This window comes from Aedes albopictus, chromosome 2 (assembly GCF_035046485.1).
Source record: "Aedes albopictus strain Foshan chromosome 2, AalbF5, whole genome shotgun sequence".
NCBI classification, from domain to species: Eukaryota; Metazoa; Arthropoda; class Insecta; order Diptera; family Culicidae; genus Aedes; species Aedes albopictus.
The window spans coordinates 174,715,812-174,732,998 of record NC_085137.1 but is presented as its reverse complement, the minus strand read 5'-3'; the positions used below and the strand labels follow the sequence as shown (position 1 = coordinate 174,732,998).

The 17,187-nt window shown below is 42.7% G+C and overlaps 1 protein-coding gene across 1 annotated transcript in view; it reads left to right on the top strand.

Moving 5' to 3' along the window:
* Positions 1–17,187, top strand: part of LOC109418248 (uncharacterized) — a 755,006-nt gene that overhangs the window by 704,876 nt on the left and 32,943 nt on the right. Inside the window, exon 20 of the mRNA XM_062850749.1 lies at positions 9,537–9,666. Coding sequence (XP_062706733.1) covers positions 9,537–9,666 — 130 coding nt within the window. The remainder of the gene's footprint in view (positions 1–9,536; positions 9,667–17,187) is intronic.

Sequence of the window (17,187 nt, the reverse complement as noted above, 5' to 3'; positions counted from 1 at the left end):
ATTTAACTATTAAAAATGTATATAAAATCGGAGTAAAATGTACACAAAATCGAAGTACATAAAATCGAGGGTCTATATAATCTAAGATCCACTAAATCGAGGCATACCTGTATATCAAGTTTCTTGGGCAATCCCTCTCAGGAGTGTGAGTGAATCTCTCTCAGGATTCTGTAGGGATCCTCCTTATGGTCTATAGAGTCCCTTTCAGGGTTCTACCGCATCCTTCTCAGGATTCTAGGGCAGATAGGATTCCAAACATTTGTTTTGAGAATTCCTCTCAGGATTCTAGATGAATTTCTCTTATTAATGTAGAGAATCCATCTCAGGGATCTGGGACAATCTCTTTTAGGATTCTAACGGGGTGTCTTTTAATACTGCAGGAGAATTTCTCTCAAGGTTCTGAGGATAACCATCTAAGCATTCTGGTAGAATCCTGAGGAAAAGCTTCTCTCAGGATTCTGAGGCAATCCCTCACAGGATTCAGGGAGAATCCATCTCAGGAATCTGAGGAAATCCCTCTGGACTCTGGAAGAATTCCTATGAAAGATTCTGAGAGAATCCTTCTCAGAAAACTGGAGTAATTTCTCCCAGGATTCTAGGGAAATCCTTAAAAGAATTCAGGGAGAATTCCTATTGGAAGAGTCTTTCTCTCTTTTCTAGAATAAGGTCTCTCAGGATACTGGTGTGATAATTTTCAGCATTTTGAAGGAATCTCCCACAGAATTTAGAGGTATCCTCACAGTTATGGAAGAGTTATATAGATATACAGTTATATAGAGGATTTTTTTTCAGCAGTTTCATATGGAAATACCTATCAGAGTTCTAGGGAATCTGTTGATTCTAAGGGAATTCAGTTCTGAATTTTGGAGTTTTCCTACCAGGGTTCCCTACCAAGGGTGAAATCCATTTCAGGATTATAAAAAAGTTCTGGATAATCTGGGTTTATTCCTCTAAGGATTCTGAAAGACCATCACTTGGACCCACTCAGAATTCTGAGAAAAATTTTCTCAGCATTCTCAGGAACTCCTCTCAGACTTCTTGGAGAATCATGCTCATCATTCTCAGAATTGTGGCGAAATCCCTCTCAGAATTCTGGGAGAATTCCACACAGGATTCAAGTGGTATCCTTCCTAGGATTCTGCGTTAGATCCTTTCAAGATCTGGGGGAATATCACTAAGTATTTTGCGGGTACTCTTCCTAAGATTCTCTGAAAATTCGGCTCTCTGGGGTAATCCCCGTCAAGATTCTGGGGAAATTTCTCTCGAGATTCTGGGGAATTTGTCTCATGATGCTTGAGAAATCCTTTGGATTCTGGGGCTATATTTTTCAAGATTGTAGGGCACTTTCTTTCAGAATTATTAATTATTGAAGAATCTCTCACGAGATTCTGAGCAGAATTCTCTAGAGTAATTTGGATTTTGGAGTATCCCTCGCATAGATTTTGTGATTTCTCTTAGGGTTCGGAAGAAATCCTTTTCAGCATTCTACGGAAATCCCAGTAGAATTATGTTTTCTGTATTGTGGAGCAGTTGCTCCCAGAAATCCCTTTTTCAGGATTCTGGGAGAGTCCCTCTTAGTAATCAGGGAAAATCCATGACAAGATTATGGGTAGAATCTTACGAGATTCTAGTGTTTAAAGTATTCTAGAGGAATCACTCTCAGAGTTCTGGGACAATCGCTTTCAAAAGCTTAGGGAAGATTCTGGGTGAATGTCCTTCAGGAAGCTGCGGTATTTTTTCTGCTTTATCAGGGAATACTTCTCAGATTTCCAGAGATTCTTTCACAAGATGCTGGGGAAGTCCATTATAGAAGTTTTCGTAATTCCTTCCAGGAAGAATCCTTATCAGATTTTCGGAAAAATCCTTCTTAGGTTTATAGATATATTTCTCTTAAGAATCTGGAAGAATTTCTTATATGATCCCTCTCAGGATTCTGGGGGAATCACTCGTAGAATTCTAAAGAATACCTTTCGGCATTCTGGCAGAATTATTCTCAACATTTTAAAGGATTCTAATCAGTACTGTAGGGGAATTCTGGGAGAATACTTGAAAGGATTCTGGATGAATTCTTCTCAGAATTCTGGGGGAATCCTATCTCCAAGAATTCTGTGAGAGTATATTTCAGGGTTCTTTGACAATCCCGCCCAGTATATTGAGGGAACCTTTCTCACGATTCTGGAGTAATCCTTTTTAGGGTTCTAAGCTCCTCTTTTCAGGATTCTGGGTCATTTCTTTTAAGATTCTTGGGAAATTCATCTTAGAATTCCGAAAATCTTTTTTTTTTTTGTGGAGAATCTTTCACAGTATTCTAGATGAATTTATCTCAAGAATGTGGAAGAATCGCTCTTGGAATTTCTCTCAGGATTTTGGGAGAATTCATATTGGGATTCTGGAATAGTTTGGGAGAATCACAAGGGGAAGCTTTTCTTAGGATTTTGAGACAATCTATCACATGATTCTGGAAGAACTCCTCTCGGGACTCTGAGCCAATCTGACTTATAGATATGGAGTAATCTCTCTCAGAAATCTATGAAAACTAGGAGGAATTTAGAGAGAATTCTTACCAAGATACCGGAAGAGTCTTGCTTTCTTTGATAGATAATGTCGCTCAGGATTCTGGTGTAATCATTTTCAGCATTCTGAAGAAATCTCTCTCATAATTCTAGAGGAACTCCTTTCAGAATTCTGGAGGAGTCTCTTTAAAGATTTTGGCGGAATTTCTCTCAGAACTATATGGGAATACTTCTCAGAATTCTGGGAAATATCAAGACCTCAGGATTTTTCTTTCGATTCAAAAATATTTTTTTTTAGAATGCACTGTCTCAACGTTATATCCGTTTTCAAATCAGATTCGCGAAATGAAAAATATTTTTGAAACACCAGAATAAAAGTGATAGTGATACTATAAATTTATTCACAGTATATCCACCCCCATAAATTTATTTTCCCTATAATAGGCCGGTGTGCAACCCTTTCAAGACCGACATTTTTAAGATTTGAAAATCCTTTTTTAACTTGTTGATTTAGTATTGAGCCTTAAAAAAGATCCTATAAGGGATCGAAACGTCGGCGAAGATTCTATAAAAATCAACGCAACTTGTTGTGACGGATAGCCAGATCCCCAGAGAAAAACCTCATAACGTTCGCACCATGGATCCTGTCCACCACACCTTCTGCAGCGCTACGATGCCGAATCCGCGGTCCTTCAGTAGATCGGAAAGTATGTAGGTGCTCCCAATGTCTCAACTTCATTGGTAGTTCCACGTACCGAGTTTCCCATCGCAATTACTTTTTCTTTACTGGGGTCGTTGCCGTTGGTCTCAGTTCGTATTATTATGTTGCTGATTTTCCGTTACAATTGTTTTCACGGTTGACTGGTAGGGCCTGACACCAAACCCCTACTTTCCGGAGGACATAGTGCACAGTTGAGCGTTGAGTCCTTCCCTGGTATTCGGACGTTGATCAGCCGCCCCTAACATGGGGATCAGACGCTGTTGTGAACCGTTCCTCCTAGAGAACAGACACTCAGGTTTGCAGAAACAAACCCCCCTTCCCTGTCAGCCTACGACCAAAGCTCCCACCGGGGTTGGTTACCCGATTTTTCCTAAGGTTCCTCGTAGTTTCCAGCCGGTACCACGCGGAGGTAGGGATAGGAGTTGCTGGGCAGATGCTAGTGGATCACAATGGAATCTGAATTGCACAGCATACCCACCCAGCCTTTACCGTGTCATCACGAGTTACATCAAGTACGTAATAGGGATTGTGCGATATTTGCCAGAAAACCATTTGCCAGAATGCCATTGGCCAGAAAGACATTTGCCAGAAAATACCATTTCCCAGAAAACCGTTTGCCAGAAAGAACCATTTCCCAGAAAACCATTTGCCAGAATGTACCATTCCCCAGAAAGTATCATTTCCCAGAAATTTTCCAAAGTTTTCAGTCCAAAAGTGTTACTAATCTAATGATAATTTACAACATTCTTAATGAAAAATAAATCGTGTTTTTTATGTGTTTGGGATCGATTAGCCCACGATAACGATTGTAAAAATGTAAAATTTTATTTTTGTTCAGATTTATATGCGAAAGTTAAATAAATTATTGGAACTGATGTAAGAGCAAACAAGAAATAGTTTTAGAGAAACTTAAAAAAAGCCTATATTTTGAGGAAGGGAAAATCACTCCGAAAAAAAAAATTGATGTGAACTCAAGCCTTTCAAACTTTACAATACATTAAATCTTTTATGTTATTTCAGGCCTATTTTTGCAGTACAAACCAAAAGTCGATTGTTTTGACCATCGTTCTATGCAAGGAGACAATCATAATACAAATAAACAGCTGGGATATTAACGAAAGAGAGGGAAACCAACGAGAGCCTCTGTTTTGCAGATAGGACCTTTAGACATGTTTTACCTGATTTAATTATTTTATTGCGCACAACAGCTTATTTTTTCAATTAGAACATTTCCACAAATTTGTATTGTGGACAAGTTGATCATGATTTGGATCCAATTGATCAAATATTTTTTTAACGAAATTTGTTCAATACTAATCAAAGATTCCCTTCGACCAATGGAAAGTAATTTTCAAGCTTATTTTTGACAATAACATGATCACTTTAAATAATAATTTTTGTTCCAAACAGTAAAATTACCCGGAATTATTGATCACACACTTAAGTCAATCCAATACCATAACAAAACCTTCTGGAAGCAACGAGTAAAATACACAGAAATACCTCGGTCGGTATAGTCGGTACAAGAACACAGAAATAATTACTTAAATCAAGACCAACAATTGAAAAGGCCACAACAACATTTTGTGAACAAACATGTTTCCATCGACTTGAGGCCTTTTGAACTCCACCCACACACCTCACCACCACTAACAGAAAGCGCAAACATCAAGTTCTCTGTTAATGGTGGTGAGATGCGTGGGTGGATCCCAGAAGGCCCTAAGTCGACAGAAACGTGTTTGTTTACGCAATGATGATGTGGCCTTTTCAATTGTTGGTCTTGAAATGACGGTTTTACCTATACCATTTGCCAGACTGTCAATGCCCGAAAGCCACTACCCCCAATATCACAAGCTTGAATGTACCATTAGGCCGAATATCACTTGATCAAATACTATAAAAAGCTTGTTCTTGAGGAAATCAATTCTAATAATTCCAGCAGAGTTTTTCCTTCTTTTAATCATCTGCTGTTCTTTCTAGATGAAATTTTTAGTTTATTTGCACCATTTATAATCAATACATTCTCTTATCACGGTGATTGTAACATGTGAGCTTAACATATTTGGGCTTATGGTATTATGACTAATGGCGCTCCGGCCACACTGTTATAATCTTAATATCAATGATGTTGCCCTGGCTGAAGGCCGTTGGGTCGAATGTTATTTGGTCGCAGTTCCTTAGGTCAAAAAGTGATTTTGCCGAATGGCCATATTTTTTTTGTTTTCTCCTTTTGTGCTGTTAAAATAATTGTTGAGGTTGGAGCTACTGTATTTTACACATGAGTCTTTCCTTTTAAATATAGGAACAATAAACGGGTTTAAGATCTGTTATTTTTTTCAATAATTAAACTATTAGTTCCGTAATACCAATATTGCTTTATGGTTCTAACATAATCAACAATTTATGCTAAAAGCTAGTCTTACAATGAACTAGAAAGAACAGCCTGTGTTTAGAAGAAGGAAAAACTCACTATTTGAACTAGAGAGAATAGTTTTGCATTGATTACAGAAAAATAGTTTTTTTGCATTGAAGCCGTTGATGTTCAACTTGTGAATTTTGCCTTCTTTTAAACATAGGCTGTTCTTCTTAGTTAGTAAGACTAGATTTTGACATTATTTGTTGATTGCGGTAAAACAATAAGGCAATAATAATATTGTAGAAGTATCAGCTAATTATTGGAAATCCGAACAAATTTAAGGAATTATTCCGTTTCCTGTTCCATAATCACTGAATTGCGATTCGTGATCATCATTCTACTCATTGACCATTCGACCTAATGGATTTCGATCAGCAGTATTTTCATTGTACCAGATGTTTGTGCACCTATGCACTTATAGCCTAGTTACATCGAAGTCTAACGTGTAGTATCATACAGGCGTATCTGCAATGATCGATTTTCTCTTTGCTCAAAAACTACCGCTGAATCATTTCGTTGTAGTAGTTGTTTTCGTTGTTCTAGTCCTAGTCGTCCTTTATCGAAACAAACCAAGAGGTCATCCTAGCAGTGAACATTTTGAATTATTGCAAAAGATTGAAACTGGCGACATTTTTTAGGTCAACGGACTGAAATATATCCACCACATCATCATCACATCATTAGTTTCAATTAATTCTTAGAAAACGGAGAAAATTTCAATTTCCCGAAAGTACCATTTGCCAGAATGTACCGATCCCCAGAATTTAATATTTAATATTAAATTCTGGGGATTGGTACATTCTGGCAAATGGTACTTTCGGGCAAATAGTATTCTGGCAAATGGTACATTCTGGCAAACAGTTTTCTGGCGTTTGTCATTCTGGCGAATGGTTTTCTGGCGAACGGTTTTCTGGCAAATATCGCACAATCCGTAATAGGAGATGAATATTGTCAAGCTACTAAAACACGACAGGCTGCTTTAGGCTGGCTATGTCATACGGATGCCGAAAGAACAACAGAAATATTTAGTAGTTAACGAGAGAGAGCTCGGCGCATCTTGGCTTATCGCACACACGATGTCTGTTTGCGGTAAATGAGGACGTAAAAGCACTTGTTGTCCAGGATGACTGCAACGCGATTGGACATGGACATGAATCAGGTCCAGTAGAGAATCATTCTTCATTCAGCGTAGATTCAACGGAACGAATTGTAGTCCAGCAGAAATAAGTTCATAGTGAAGCGAATCCAAAATAGCAACTAGAATACTTACTTGAACTCTTCCTTCACGAATCCAATCCAATCTCTCTTTCAAGAATCCCGTTATAAACGCGCTCATAAATTTTACAAGAAATTTGCTTTGTGGCGTTACCAAGTATCTCAGGAAACAAAAATGAACTGCATTGTTTCAAACAAACCGCTCAAGTCTAGTCAGATCAACTCACCTTGTCATGTAATTCTGTGGACAGCCAGTAAGGCATCCTTCCCTTTCCGTTGAATGCACCCCAGGTCTATTGTGCATCCAAAATGAAACACAGTTGCATCAGCACCGCAAATTTTCCTCCGAAATAACAGGATCCCTCTCTATTTATCACACCCAGCCGGAGATCCTTTATTTCTGGGGTTTCGGGGGCATTTTCTTGGATTTATCCACCGTCGTCGTCGTCGTCGTCGACTTCACCGTCGTAAATTTCGGCATGCCAAAGAGTTCGACATCTCGCACTCACCGGGTATGGGGAAAACTACACGACAAAAGCCTTCCCTGCCTGGCCAAGATATAAAATGAAACTTTCTCGTGCTGTGTCGTGCAGCTCGATTTTAAAGCAGCCAGCCTGAGAGATCGGGCGAAAGATGCAGTTGCGACTGGCACTGAATGGAGAATGGAGTGGATAAGAAGTTCGGCTATGTTATGTGTTGTGTGTATGTCACGTAGCAAATAAAGGGAAGAAAAAAGTGAATCAGCTGCCTTAAACTTGGACATTGTAGCTTTTGTTGCTGTTTTTTTTTGTATAATTTTGTCACAACTGCAGCTGCCAGTGTGTGTATAGTCTGGAAAAACTTTTAGCCTGATCGCGCATTGACTTTTTTGTACTTGGTTTCGTGAGTGATAAAGTGTGAAAATGGATTTCGTATTTATCATGGTTTATTTCTCTCTATTTTTTGGCGTTGAAAAAGTCAATGGTTTTGAAGTAGTGTTCTCAACTTTATTCGTGTGTGGAGAGGAGATCCATATCAATGACTTAAAGTTTATTGTTTGGTTCAGTAAATTTTATTTTGGCGGATATGTTGGGAGAAACCGTTTCTTCTAAGGGATTGGTTACTCAGTTCGGTTTACCTTATAAGACACGGTAGGCATCCAATATGTTATAACTCATTGATTTTTTTTTGTAGTATGCATTATTCTTAATATTTTTATCCTGGTTGGATATTGGCGGACGAAGAGGACAAACCCGGCTTAAGGACAAACGTCTTGACAACCCGCTTCAACAGTGCATGAGAACTTCAGACGCACAAATCTCAAGAAGCAAGCTTCAAACAACAATGTATGTTATTATTCTGTTCTTGTTCACTTGTAATAAGATTAAAATGAGAAGCTCAGGTGCGCTGGTTTTGTTTACGAAGAAATTTGTGCCCTCAAAACCGTGAGTAGGTGCCGAAGTCGGCCATTGTGGAATTCTAACAAGTCTGTCCTTAAGTTTTCATTATTTCAAAATTGAATTAAACGCGCTTAACTATTTTTTTAGTTTTTACACCATTAAAAGATGAAAATAAGATCTTTTTAACGAAATTTTCACCCCAGGCTTAAATTCATCTTGGGACCCTTCCGAAGGAAGATCTCACATTTTGGGTGTTTGTCGGCAGTAGGATTCGATCCGAGGTCCTCGGCGTGATAGTAACGTGCCTTAACCATCACTCTAGGTCCGCTCCATAAAGATTGTGAATCCATTTACACCATTCTTTGGCTTGTTACTGTGAATGCAACATCAAATGCTAAATCTAGTAATGAAAGTTTGCAGTAACGCATCAGCTATTGAAATTGTTACTTCAGCACCAAGTCTAGCCCAGCATATGTATTGTATATGTTCATAACTTTGTTCGTTTTCGACGTGTTTTTTTTTGTCACCAGCAGAACAAATTCAGTCCCGTCCAATAAACGTACCAATTTTATCCAGGTTTACTTGGCAGAAATTAAACTGCCAGGAAATACCTACCACCGTTCATACATTCTTTCTAAAAATTAGGAAGGGGTGAAAACTACCGTTCAATGCTGTTCTCTCCTCTGTAGTAAGTGGTTATGACCTACTAGAGATGTCGCAAAAACTCAATGTTTATAATTCGGTAATTGGGAGACAAGCAACAAGATGATATCAAAATAGTTATTTAAGTAACGAGTTGCAAAAAGTTGATTTTTTCAGCACGAGTCGTACATTTATCCAACGAGGCTTGCCGAGTTGGATAAATACGAAGAGTGCTGAAAAAATCGAGTTTTGCAACGAGTTCCATACAAATTTTTATGCAATGATTTTTTTTTTTTCATTATACAACTCGTTTGAGTTGCATAATGTTCATAATGCAACTCAAATGAGTTGCATTATGAACTTAATTCAACTATTTTTCATTATGCAACTCATTTCAGTTGCATTATGAAACAGTTCGAAAAAGTTGGACATTATGATACCAAAATGAGTTCTATAAAATATAAATTATGATGCTGAATTGCATAAAAGATATAAATATCGATTTAGTTACTAATCAGCTGCTTTCAATTTCCTACTATAAAATTTATTTAAAACATGCGGTATCACTATAAACTCCTTAATTTTTACACGTCGTGTTTCCAACCTATAACTGTATACATTCTGCTTCCTTCCCTTTGTGTCGTTCACAGGATAGGGCTGCTGTACCGGACGGCCATGCTGTTCGTGTCCAACGTGCTGTACCACACGTTCTACTTGGTGTACTTGAACAGTGAGGACCTGCTCAGTGGTTACGCTTTCAGTGCCAGCAGTATTATTTTGGTAAGTAAATTACTGCATACACCGGCGCGCCGTTGCGTTGCCTCGCCACCATCGCCATTACCAAGCCGTTTCAGGGTGAAATTTATGGCCCGTCCTTGAAAGTTTGCGCTATAAGTATAACGAAAGGGTCTGCTTCATGTGCAGGAGCTGGTCTCCAACGAGCCGTATTTTGTGCAATAAATTCTAGCCGTCTACAATGTCAATGTCACGTGGTTACTGTGTCGTTGTTCTGGCGAGGGAGTGCCGAAAACAATAAAGGTCAAGTACAGTTCAACTGTAGGTATTTTTACAGATTTTGAAAACTGTGTTGCCCTAAGTCGCACATCAGTAACATTCGACCGAAAAAGGCGTGGGCTAGGACATGGGTATTCAGCGATCAGCATGACTAGGTATGCTGAGGGTGACGAGTTCGATTCCCGGTTGGTCCAGGGAATTTTCGCAAAGAAAATTTCCTGGAATTCCTTGGGCATCGAGTATCTTCTTTTCTGCCACACGATATGCATGCTAGATTCTCTACTTAATATAATTTTCTAGTCGTGCATCCTACCTAAGAGCTAGGCTGAGGATGCAAAGAGCTAGCACCGATAAGGGTAGAATGGAGTGAAGTGGGCCTACAGGGCGGCTAAACCTGGCTCTGCAAAAAGAGATTAATGCACGTAAACGAGCGTGCTTCAAAAATCTATGCCTGGCAGCCAACACACCCCCAGAACACTCCCCCGAGATGCTGCAGAAGATCATGGGATCGTTGTTCCCGCGCCACGATACAAGACCATGAGCCTCCGTTCCCTATGACCAAACTGGCCAATGTGAAATCACCCCGATGACGAACGACGAACCCATCGCAATAGCGAAGCCCCTTAAGGTCGGACGGGACGGTGGTTGAATCGTCCGCCATTGCTCTGTTGCTAGTAAGAAGAAAATCTCAACTTCTACTTCATATTATTGGCTAGAAATTTGATCGTTCATTTGCGGTGCACAATCGACTGAAATTTCAGCTACGTCACTGTTGTGGAAATTGATATTTGCATCTTCAAAACTGCGAGGCAAATTGTGAGAAAGAGAGGAAAGATAGGAAAAAATACACGTCGTCCCGTGCGGCCTTAAGTTGAACAACCCGCATAAACGATAATCATCTTCTTCTTTCTTTTTTTATGGCTCTACGTCCCCACTGGGAGTTGGCCTGCCTCGCTTCAACTTAGTGTTCTTTGAGCACTTCCACACTTATTAATTGAACGATAACCACATCTTATGGTTAACCACCCATTCGGGATACAATAATTAGAACAATATGTGGTATTGTTGAACTGTTTACAGTACGGTCCGTGTACGGTGTTCGTTTATTAGAGAAGGCTCCGTATCCAGATGGTATCCCGACAGGAGTCATCAAGACGATCATCGAGGCTAGCCCTGACATGTTCAGCATGGCTTTGCAGATGTGCCTAGACAGAAGTGAATTTCCGGAGAGGTGGAAAAGGCAAAGATATGTTCTACTGCCCAAACTTGGGAAGCCACTAGGGAAGCCACCTGAGCGATCCATCGGCATACAGACCTATCTGCCTTCTGGACACCACTGGGCAACATTTTCGCGAATCATTCTGTCGAGACTGATGTTCTTTACTAAGAAACCAGATGCTTCAACTTTTTGGATAACCGGATCGGCTTCCGGAAGGTTCGATCTACGGCTGTGTTTTGGTTACAGGCCGAGATAGCACTCCAAAAGAAGCCAACTGGAATCCGCTATTCCGCGGTCGTTACGCTGGACGTAAAGAATGCGTTCAATAGCTTCAGCTGGGCCGCCATCGACTGCGCCACATACCACCTAGGAGTTCCGGATAGCCTATGCTGGATACCGAAAAACTACTTCCAGAATAGGGTTCTAATCTATGACACCGAGGAAGGCTAGAGGAGTTACAACATCACCGCGGGGATACCTCAGGGTTCCATCCAGGGCCCAGTGCTATGGAACGCGGCGTATGATGGCGTATTAAGGCTGACACTTCCACCGGGCGTAGAGGTGGTCAGCTTTACCGATGATATTACCCTCGTGGTAAACGGCGAGTAAATAGAAGAAGTGGAACCAACAGCAGGAAGTAGAGAACAGCTGGCACTCGTGCTCCACAAAACGAAGGTGGTGGTGGTAAACAATCGCTAGTCTGAACAATAGGCAGTGGTCACCACAGGCGGGTGTACGATCAACTCCAAGCACTCACTGAAGCAATTGGGGGTCGTGATTGACGATAAGCTGAAATTCGGGAGCCACGTGGACTATACCTGCAAAAAAGGACAAGCATGGCGATAATGGTAGGGTATTCGCTCCCTTATTAAGCATGTGGCTCCCATTTTCATCCTACGAAAAACAAAGGATTGAAGCGCTGTTTGTTCTGTTTCTTATTTTTGTATTTTTTGTTAGGAGTGGACACCCATGAAAACAAAAAGAACGGAATCAATCGGTGCCGTAATCGCTTGTTTTCGGATAGGATGAATATGGGAGCGTGAGATTACTGATGGAACACATACCCTATTAACAAAAACAATGTGAAATAGCTCGGCAATAGTCTCGAGCAAGCGTAAGCTGCTCGCATTAGTACGGTTTCCATACTTACGATATGGCGTCGCTATGTGGTCGAGTACGCCAGTGGTTAATCGAGAAGCGACTCGAGAGTTCCCACAGACTGATGTGTCTTAGGATAGCCAGCGCATACCGCACGGTATCAAAGGACGCGGTATTACAGTCACTATATACACAGTCTGGCGGACTGTCACTTTCGACCGGAGCCAATCGAGCATGACGTCACGGTGTAGCATTTATCGGTGTGGACACTATGACGTCATGCTCGATTGGCTCCGGTCGAAAGTGACAGTCCGCCAGACTGTGTATATAGTGACTGTACGCGGTATGTGTGTTAGCGGGCATGATCATGGAGCACTAGTGATGGCAGATGACGAATAGTGTTTCGAGCGTCGCGACAGAAGAGGCGCTAAATGGATCGCCAGAACATCGTCTATGTTGTACTGGCAGACGAAATGGGATTCTTCCAGCAAGGGTATAAGGACACACAGGCTTTGGGCACCTTCTGGATGCTGGGTTCGTCATAAAGTGCAGCGAGCTCGTGGGTTATCCTTGTCCGCCACACACCGTTCTCCTGCACATCGCCGAAGATCATACTTAGCACTTGCCGCTCGAAAACTCCAAGGTCTTACTAGTCCTCCTCGAGCATAGTACACGCCCTATGTCTGTAGAGGACCACCAGTCTTATTGACGTGTTGTACATGGTCCATTTGGTGTGAGGAGTGAAGCTTTTTAGATTGTTGGTTCTTCTGGAGCCGGTTGTAAGCAGGGCTTCCACTGGATCCTGGAGGAATTCCTTCGTCACCTCGAAGATATCCCCCTCTGTTGTGATATTTATTTATTTATTTGCTCTGAAAGTCTCTTAAATAAAGACAAATCAATCAATCAATGTATTTGCTCTTTCTATCTGGCTTGAAAGCCTCAATGATTTTTTTTTGTGATGGGTGGAAAAGCCAGTTTGAGTTCATCATATGGCCATGCTCAAATTGGCATAAAAACCTCATATTACTGCCTAGACAGATTCGGTCGTGTTCAGTTCTGCCTACCAGCATGCACTTTTTTTCACGCATTCACCACCAGATGCGGTTGAAGAATTCGTGTACTTGGGCTCACTGGTGACCGCCGACAACGACACCAGCAGAGAAATTCAGAGGCGCATTGTGGCAGGAAATCGTGCTTACTTTGGACTCCGCAGAACTCTACGATCGAATAAAGTTCGCCGTAACACGAAGTTAACCATCTACAAAACGCTGATTAGATCGGTCGTTCTCTATGGGCACGAAACATGAACCCTACGTGCAGAGGACCAACGCGCCCTTGGAGTTTTCGAACGGAAGGTGTTGCGTACCATCTACGGTGGAGTGCAGATGGAAGAAGGGACTTGGAGAAGGCGAATGAACCATGAGTTGCATCAGCTGCTTAGAGAACCAACCATCGTCCATACCGCGAAAATCGGAAGCATACGGTGGACGGGTCACGTCATCAGGATGTCGGATAGCAACCCGACTAAAATGGTTCTTGAGAGTCATCCGACCGGTACAAGAAGACGTGGTGCGCAGTGAGCTAGGTGGGTCGACCAAGTGGAGGACGATCTGCGACCATACGCAGAGTGCGAAACTGGAGACAAATAGCCATGGACCGAGTGGAATGGAGACAAATACAGCAGAGGCCACTCCGGCCATAGCCTGATCGGTAAGGTAAGTATTCACCACCAGTCCAACCTTCGCTGCGTCGGTGTACAGTTCTGCAACCGTTCCAAAATTCCTGTCGATAATGTCCAACAGAACATACAAATTGACCAGATTGACCGTCTGCAGAAGTTGACCGGATTTTATGGAAATTGCGCTACGGCTGATGAGTCCGGCTTATCGCGTAACACTTTCCAGAGCGATGTTGAAGAGTAGCCCTAAGAGTTCATCACCTTGTTGCAGTCTCCGGCAAGATTCGAATGAACTGGATGTTCACCCGAAACCCTTACGCAGTTTGGCACATCATCCATCGTTGCTTTAATCAGTCTAGCTAACTTCCCATGGAAGCCGTTTTCGTCCATGGTTTTCCATAGCTCTGTGCGATCGATACTACTGTTGTATGCCGCCTTGAAATCGATAAGCGGATGTTGCATTGGCCCAACGCCGTTGGGACCTGGTATTCGTTGCATTTCTGGAGGTTTTCCTTACGGTGGAGATCCGGTCCTTTGTCAACCGGCCTTTGATGAAGCCGGCTTGATAACTTCCCACGAACTCATTCGTTCTAGGTGACCGACGACGAAAGATGACCTGGGATAGCACTTTCTAGGCAGCATTCAAAGTAGTGATCGCTTTGAAGTTCTCACATTCCAAATGATCACCTTTCTTGTAAATGGGGCGGATTACCCATTCCTTCCACTCCTCCGGTTGCTGTTCGATGTCCCAGATCCTGACTGTCATCCGGTGCAGACAGGTGGCCAACTTTTCTGGGCCCATCTTGATGAGTTCAGCTGCGATGTCATCCTTACGTGTGTTGCCGCAGCTCTGGTAGACGCTATGATTACCTCTAAACGTTCGCCCCATAGATACTGTCCAACAGCGCTACCATGCCGAACCCGCGGTAATTCAGTAGACTGGTGAGTACGCTGGTGCTCCCAATGAAGTTGAGAGATCGGCAGTTCCTTGTATCGAGTTTCCAATAGCAAGTCATTTTTGTTCGCTGGGGTCATTGCCGTTGGTCTCGGTTCGTATTATCGCTCGGTTCGTTGCTGATTTTCCGTTACAATGGGTGTTTACGGCTGATCCGTAGGGCTGGAAAACAACCCCATACTTTCCGAAGGACCACAGTGCACAGCCTGGCACTTGGACGTCAATCAGCCGCCCCTAACATGGGGATCAGACGCTGTTGTGAGCCACTCCTCCTGGGGAACAGACGCACAGGTGTGTAGAAGCAACCGAACATCTACCGGAGGAGTGGAGGGAAGGGGTAATCTGCCCCATTCACAAGAAAGGCGACCATTAGGAATGTGAGAACTTCAGAGCTATCACTATTTTGAATGCTGCCTACAAAGTGCTATCCCAGATCATCTTTCGTCGTCTGTCACCTAGAACGAATGAGTTCGTGGGAAGATACCAAGCCGGCTTCATCGACGGCCGGTCGACAACGAAGCAGATCTTTACCGTACGGCAAGTCTTCCAGAAATGCCGTGAATACCAGGTCCCAACGCATCACCTGTTCATCGACTTCAAAGCGGCATACGACAGTATCGACTGCGCAGAGCTATGGAGAATTATGGACGAAAACGGCTTTCCCGGGAAGCTGACTAGACTGATTAAAGCAACGATGAACGGTGTGCAAAACTGCTTAAGGGTTTCGGGTGAACTATCCAGTTCATTCGAATCTCGCCGAGGGCTGCGACAAGGTGATGGACTCTCATGCCTACTTTTCAACATCGCTCTTTTTTTTTCTTCTAAACCATAGGGGATAAAATCTGCTCAACAGACACCCTAACAGGAAGGTTAGGGTAGTGTGGGGTTAAGGCCGTTTTCTACAACACTAGTAAGGCACCATCCACAAATTACGTAACGCTCTAGGGGGAGGGGGGGAGTACAGCAGAGCGTTACGGCCCATACAAAAAATTTAGGGTTTTCATACAAAAAAGCGTTACGGAGGGGGGAGGGGGGGGCCAAAAATTGTCGATTTTAGCGTTACGTAATAAATGGATGCTGCCTAAAAGCCAGGACTACTCTCTCCTCGACCCACTAAAGCACATTCCTATGGCCGCCAAACCCTTCGTCTCTTCGGAACCACCAAGAAGGTATTGCTTCAGAGAGCAACATCGCTCTGGAAGGTGTGATGCGACGTGCCGGGCTCAACACTGCCGTTCTACGCCCGATTGTCCCATGTTATATGGGAATCCCATATAACATGGGACAATTATGCATATAACAGCAGAACAGCCGGGGAACGATTTTCACAAAATCCGGTCAATTTGTGTGCTTTGCGGACGACATGGACATTATTGCCAAAACATTTGTAACGGTGGCAGAGCTGTACACCCGCCTGAAACGCGAAGCAGCAAAGGTCGGACTGGTGGTGAATGCCTCAAAAACAAAGTACATGCTTAAATAAAATAGCTGTATTTGAATTTCGTCGAGAGAGAAAAAGCCATTTTCAAGTTACATTCTATCACAGTCGCAACCAAAACTGACAACAACGTGTGCCGTGAAATTCGGAGGCGCATCATCAGCGGAAGTCGGGCCTACTACGGGCTCCAGAAGAAACTGCGGTGGGAAAAGATTCACACACACACACCAAATGCACCATGTACAAAACGCTAATAAGACCGGTGGTCCTCTACGAGCACGAGACATGGACCATGCTCGAGGAGGACCTACAAGCACTCGGAGTTTTCGAGCGACGCGTGCTAAGGACGATCTTCGGCGGTGTGCAGAACGGTGTGTGGCGGAGAAGGATGAACCACTAGCTCGCTGCCCTAGGGACGAATGACCATAAGGTTAAAGTCCCTCTTCAAAACCAAATACACACACGAACTCGCTACACTTTACGGCGAGCCCAGCATCCAGAAGGTGGCCAAAGCCGGAAGGATACGGTGGACAGTAGAGACGAATCAGCCAAGGGCTGAAAGTCTCTTAAAGCCGAGTGCGCAGTATCATAACGTCCGAGGCCATAATGTCTCAGGGCTTTATGGTGCATTTTTCCGGGGCATAACGTCCAAACATGCAGATATGTCACAAAGTCCAAGGAAAGAAGGCACATAGGATATTGTGACGTATCCAAACTTTTGGACGTTATTTCGCAAAAAAACGCGACGTAACGACCAGGACAGTATGGCCTCGGACGTTGTGATCCGGCCCCGTGGCCTACTGTTGTTGATTATGTCTTGTCTCATGTTTTTTTTTTCCTCCCAACCTCCCCAGCAGAGAAAACCGATTGGAAAAACTCTGCTACACCTAGATGCCTCA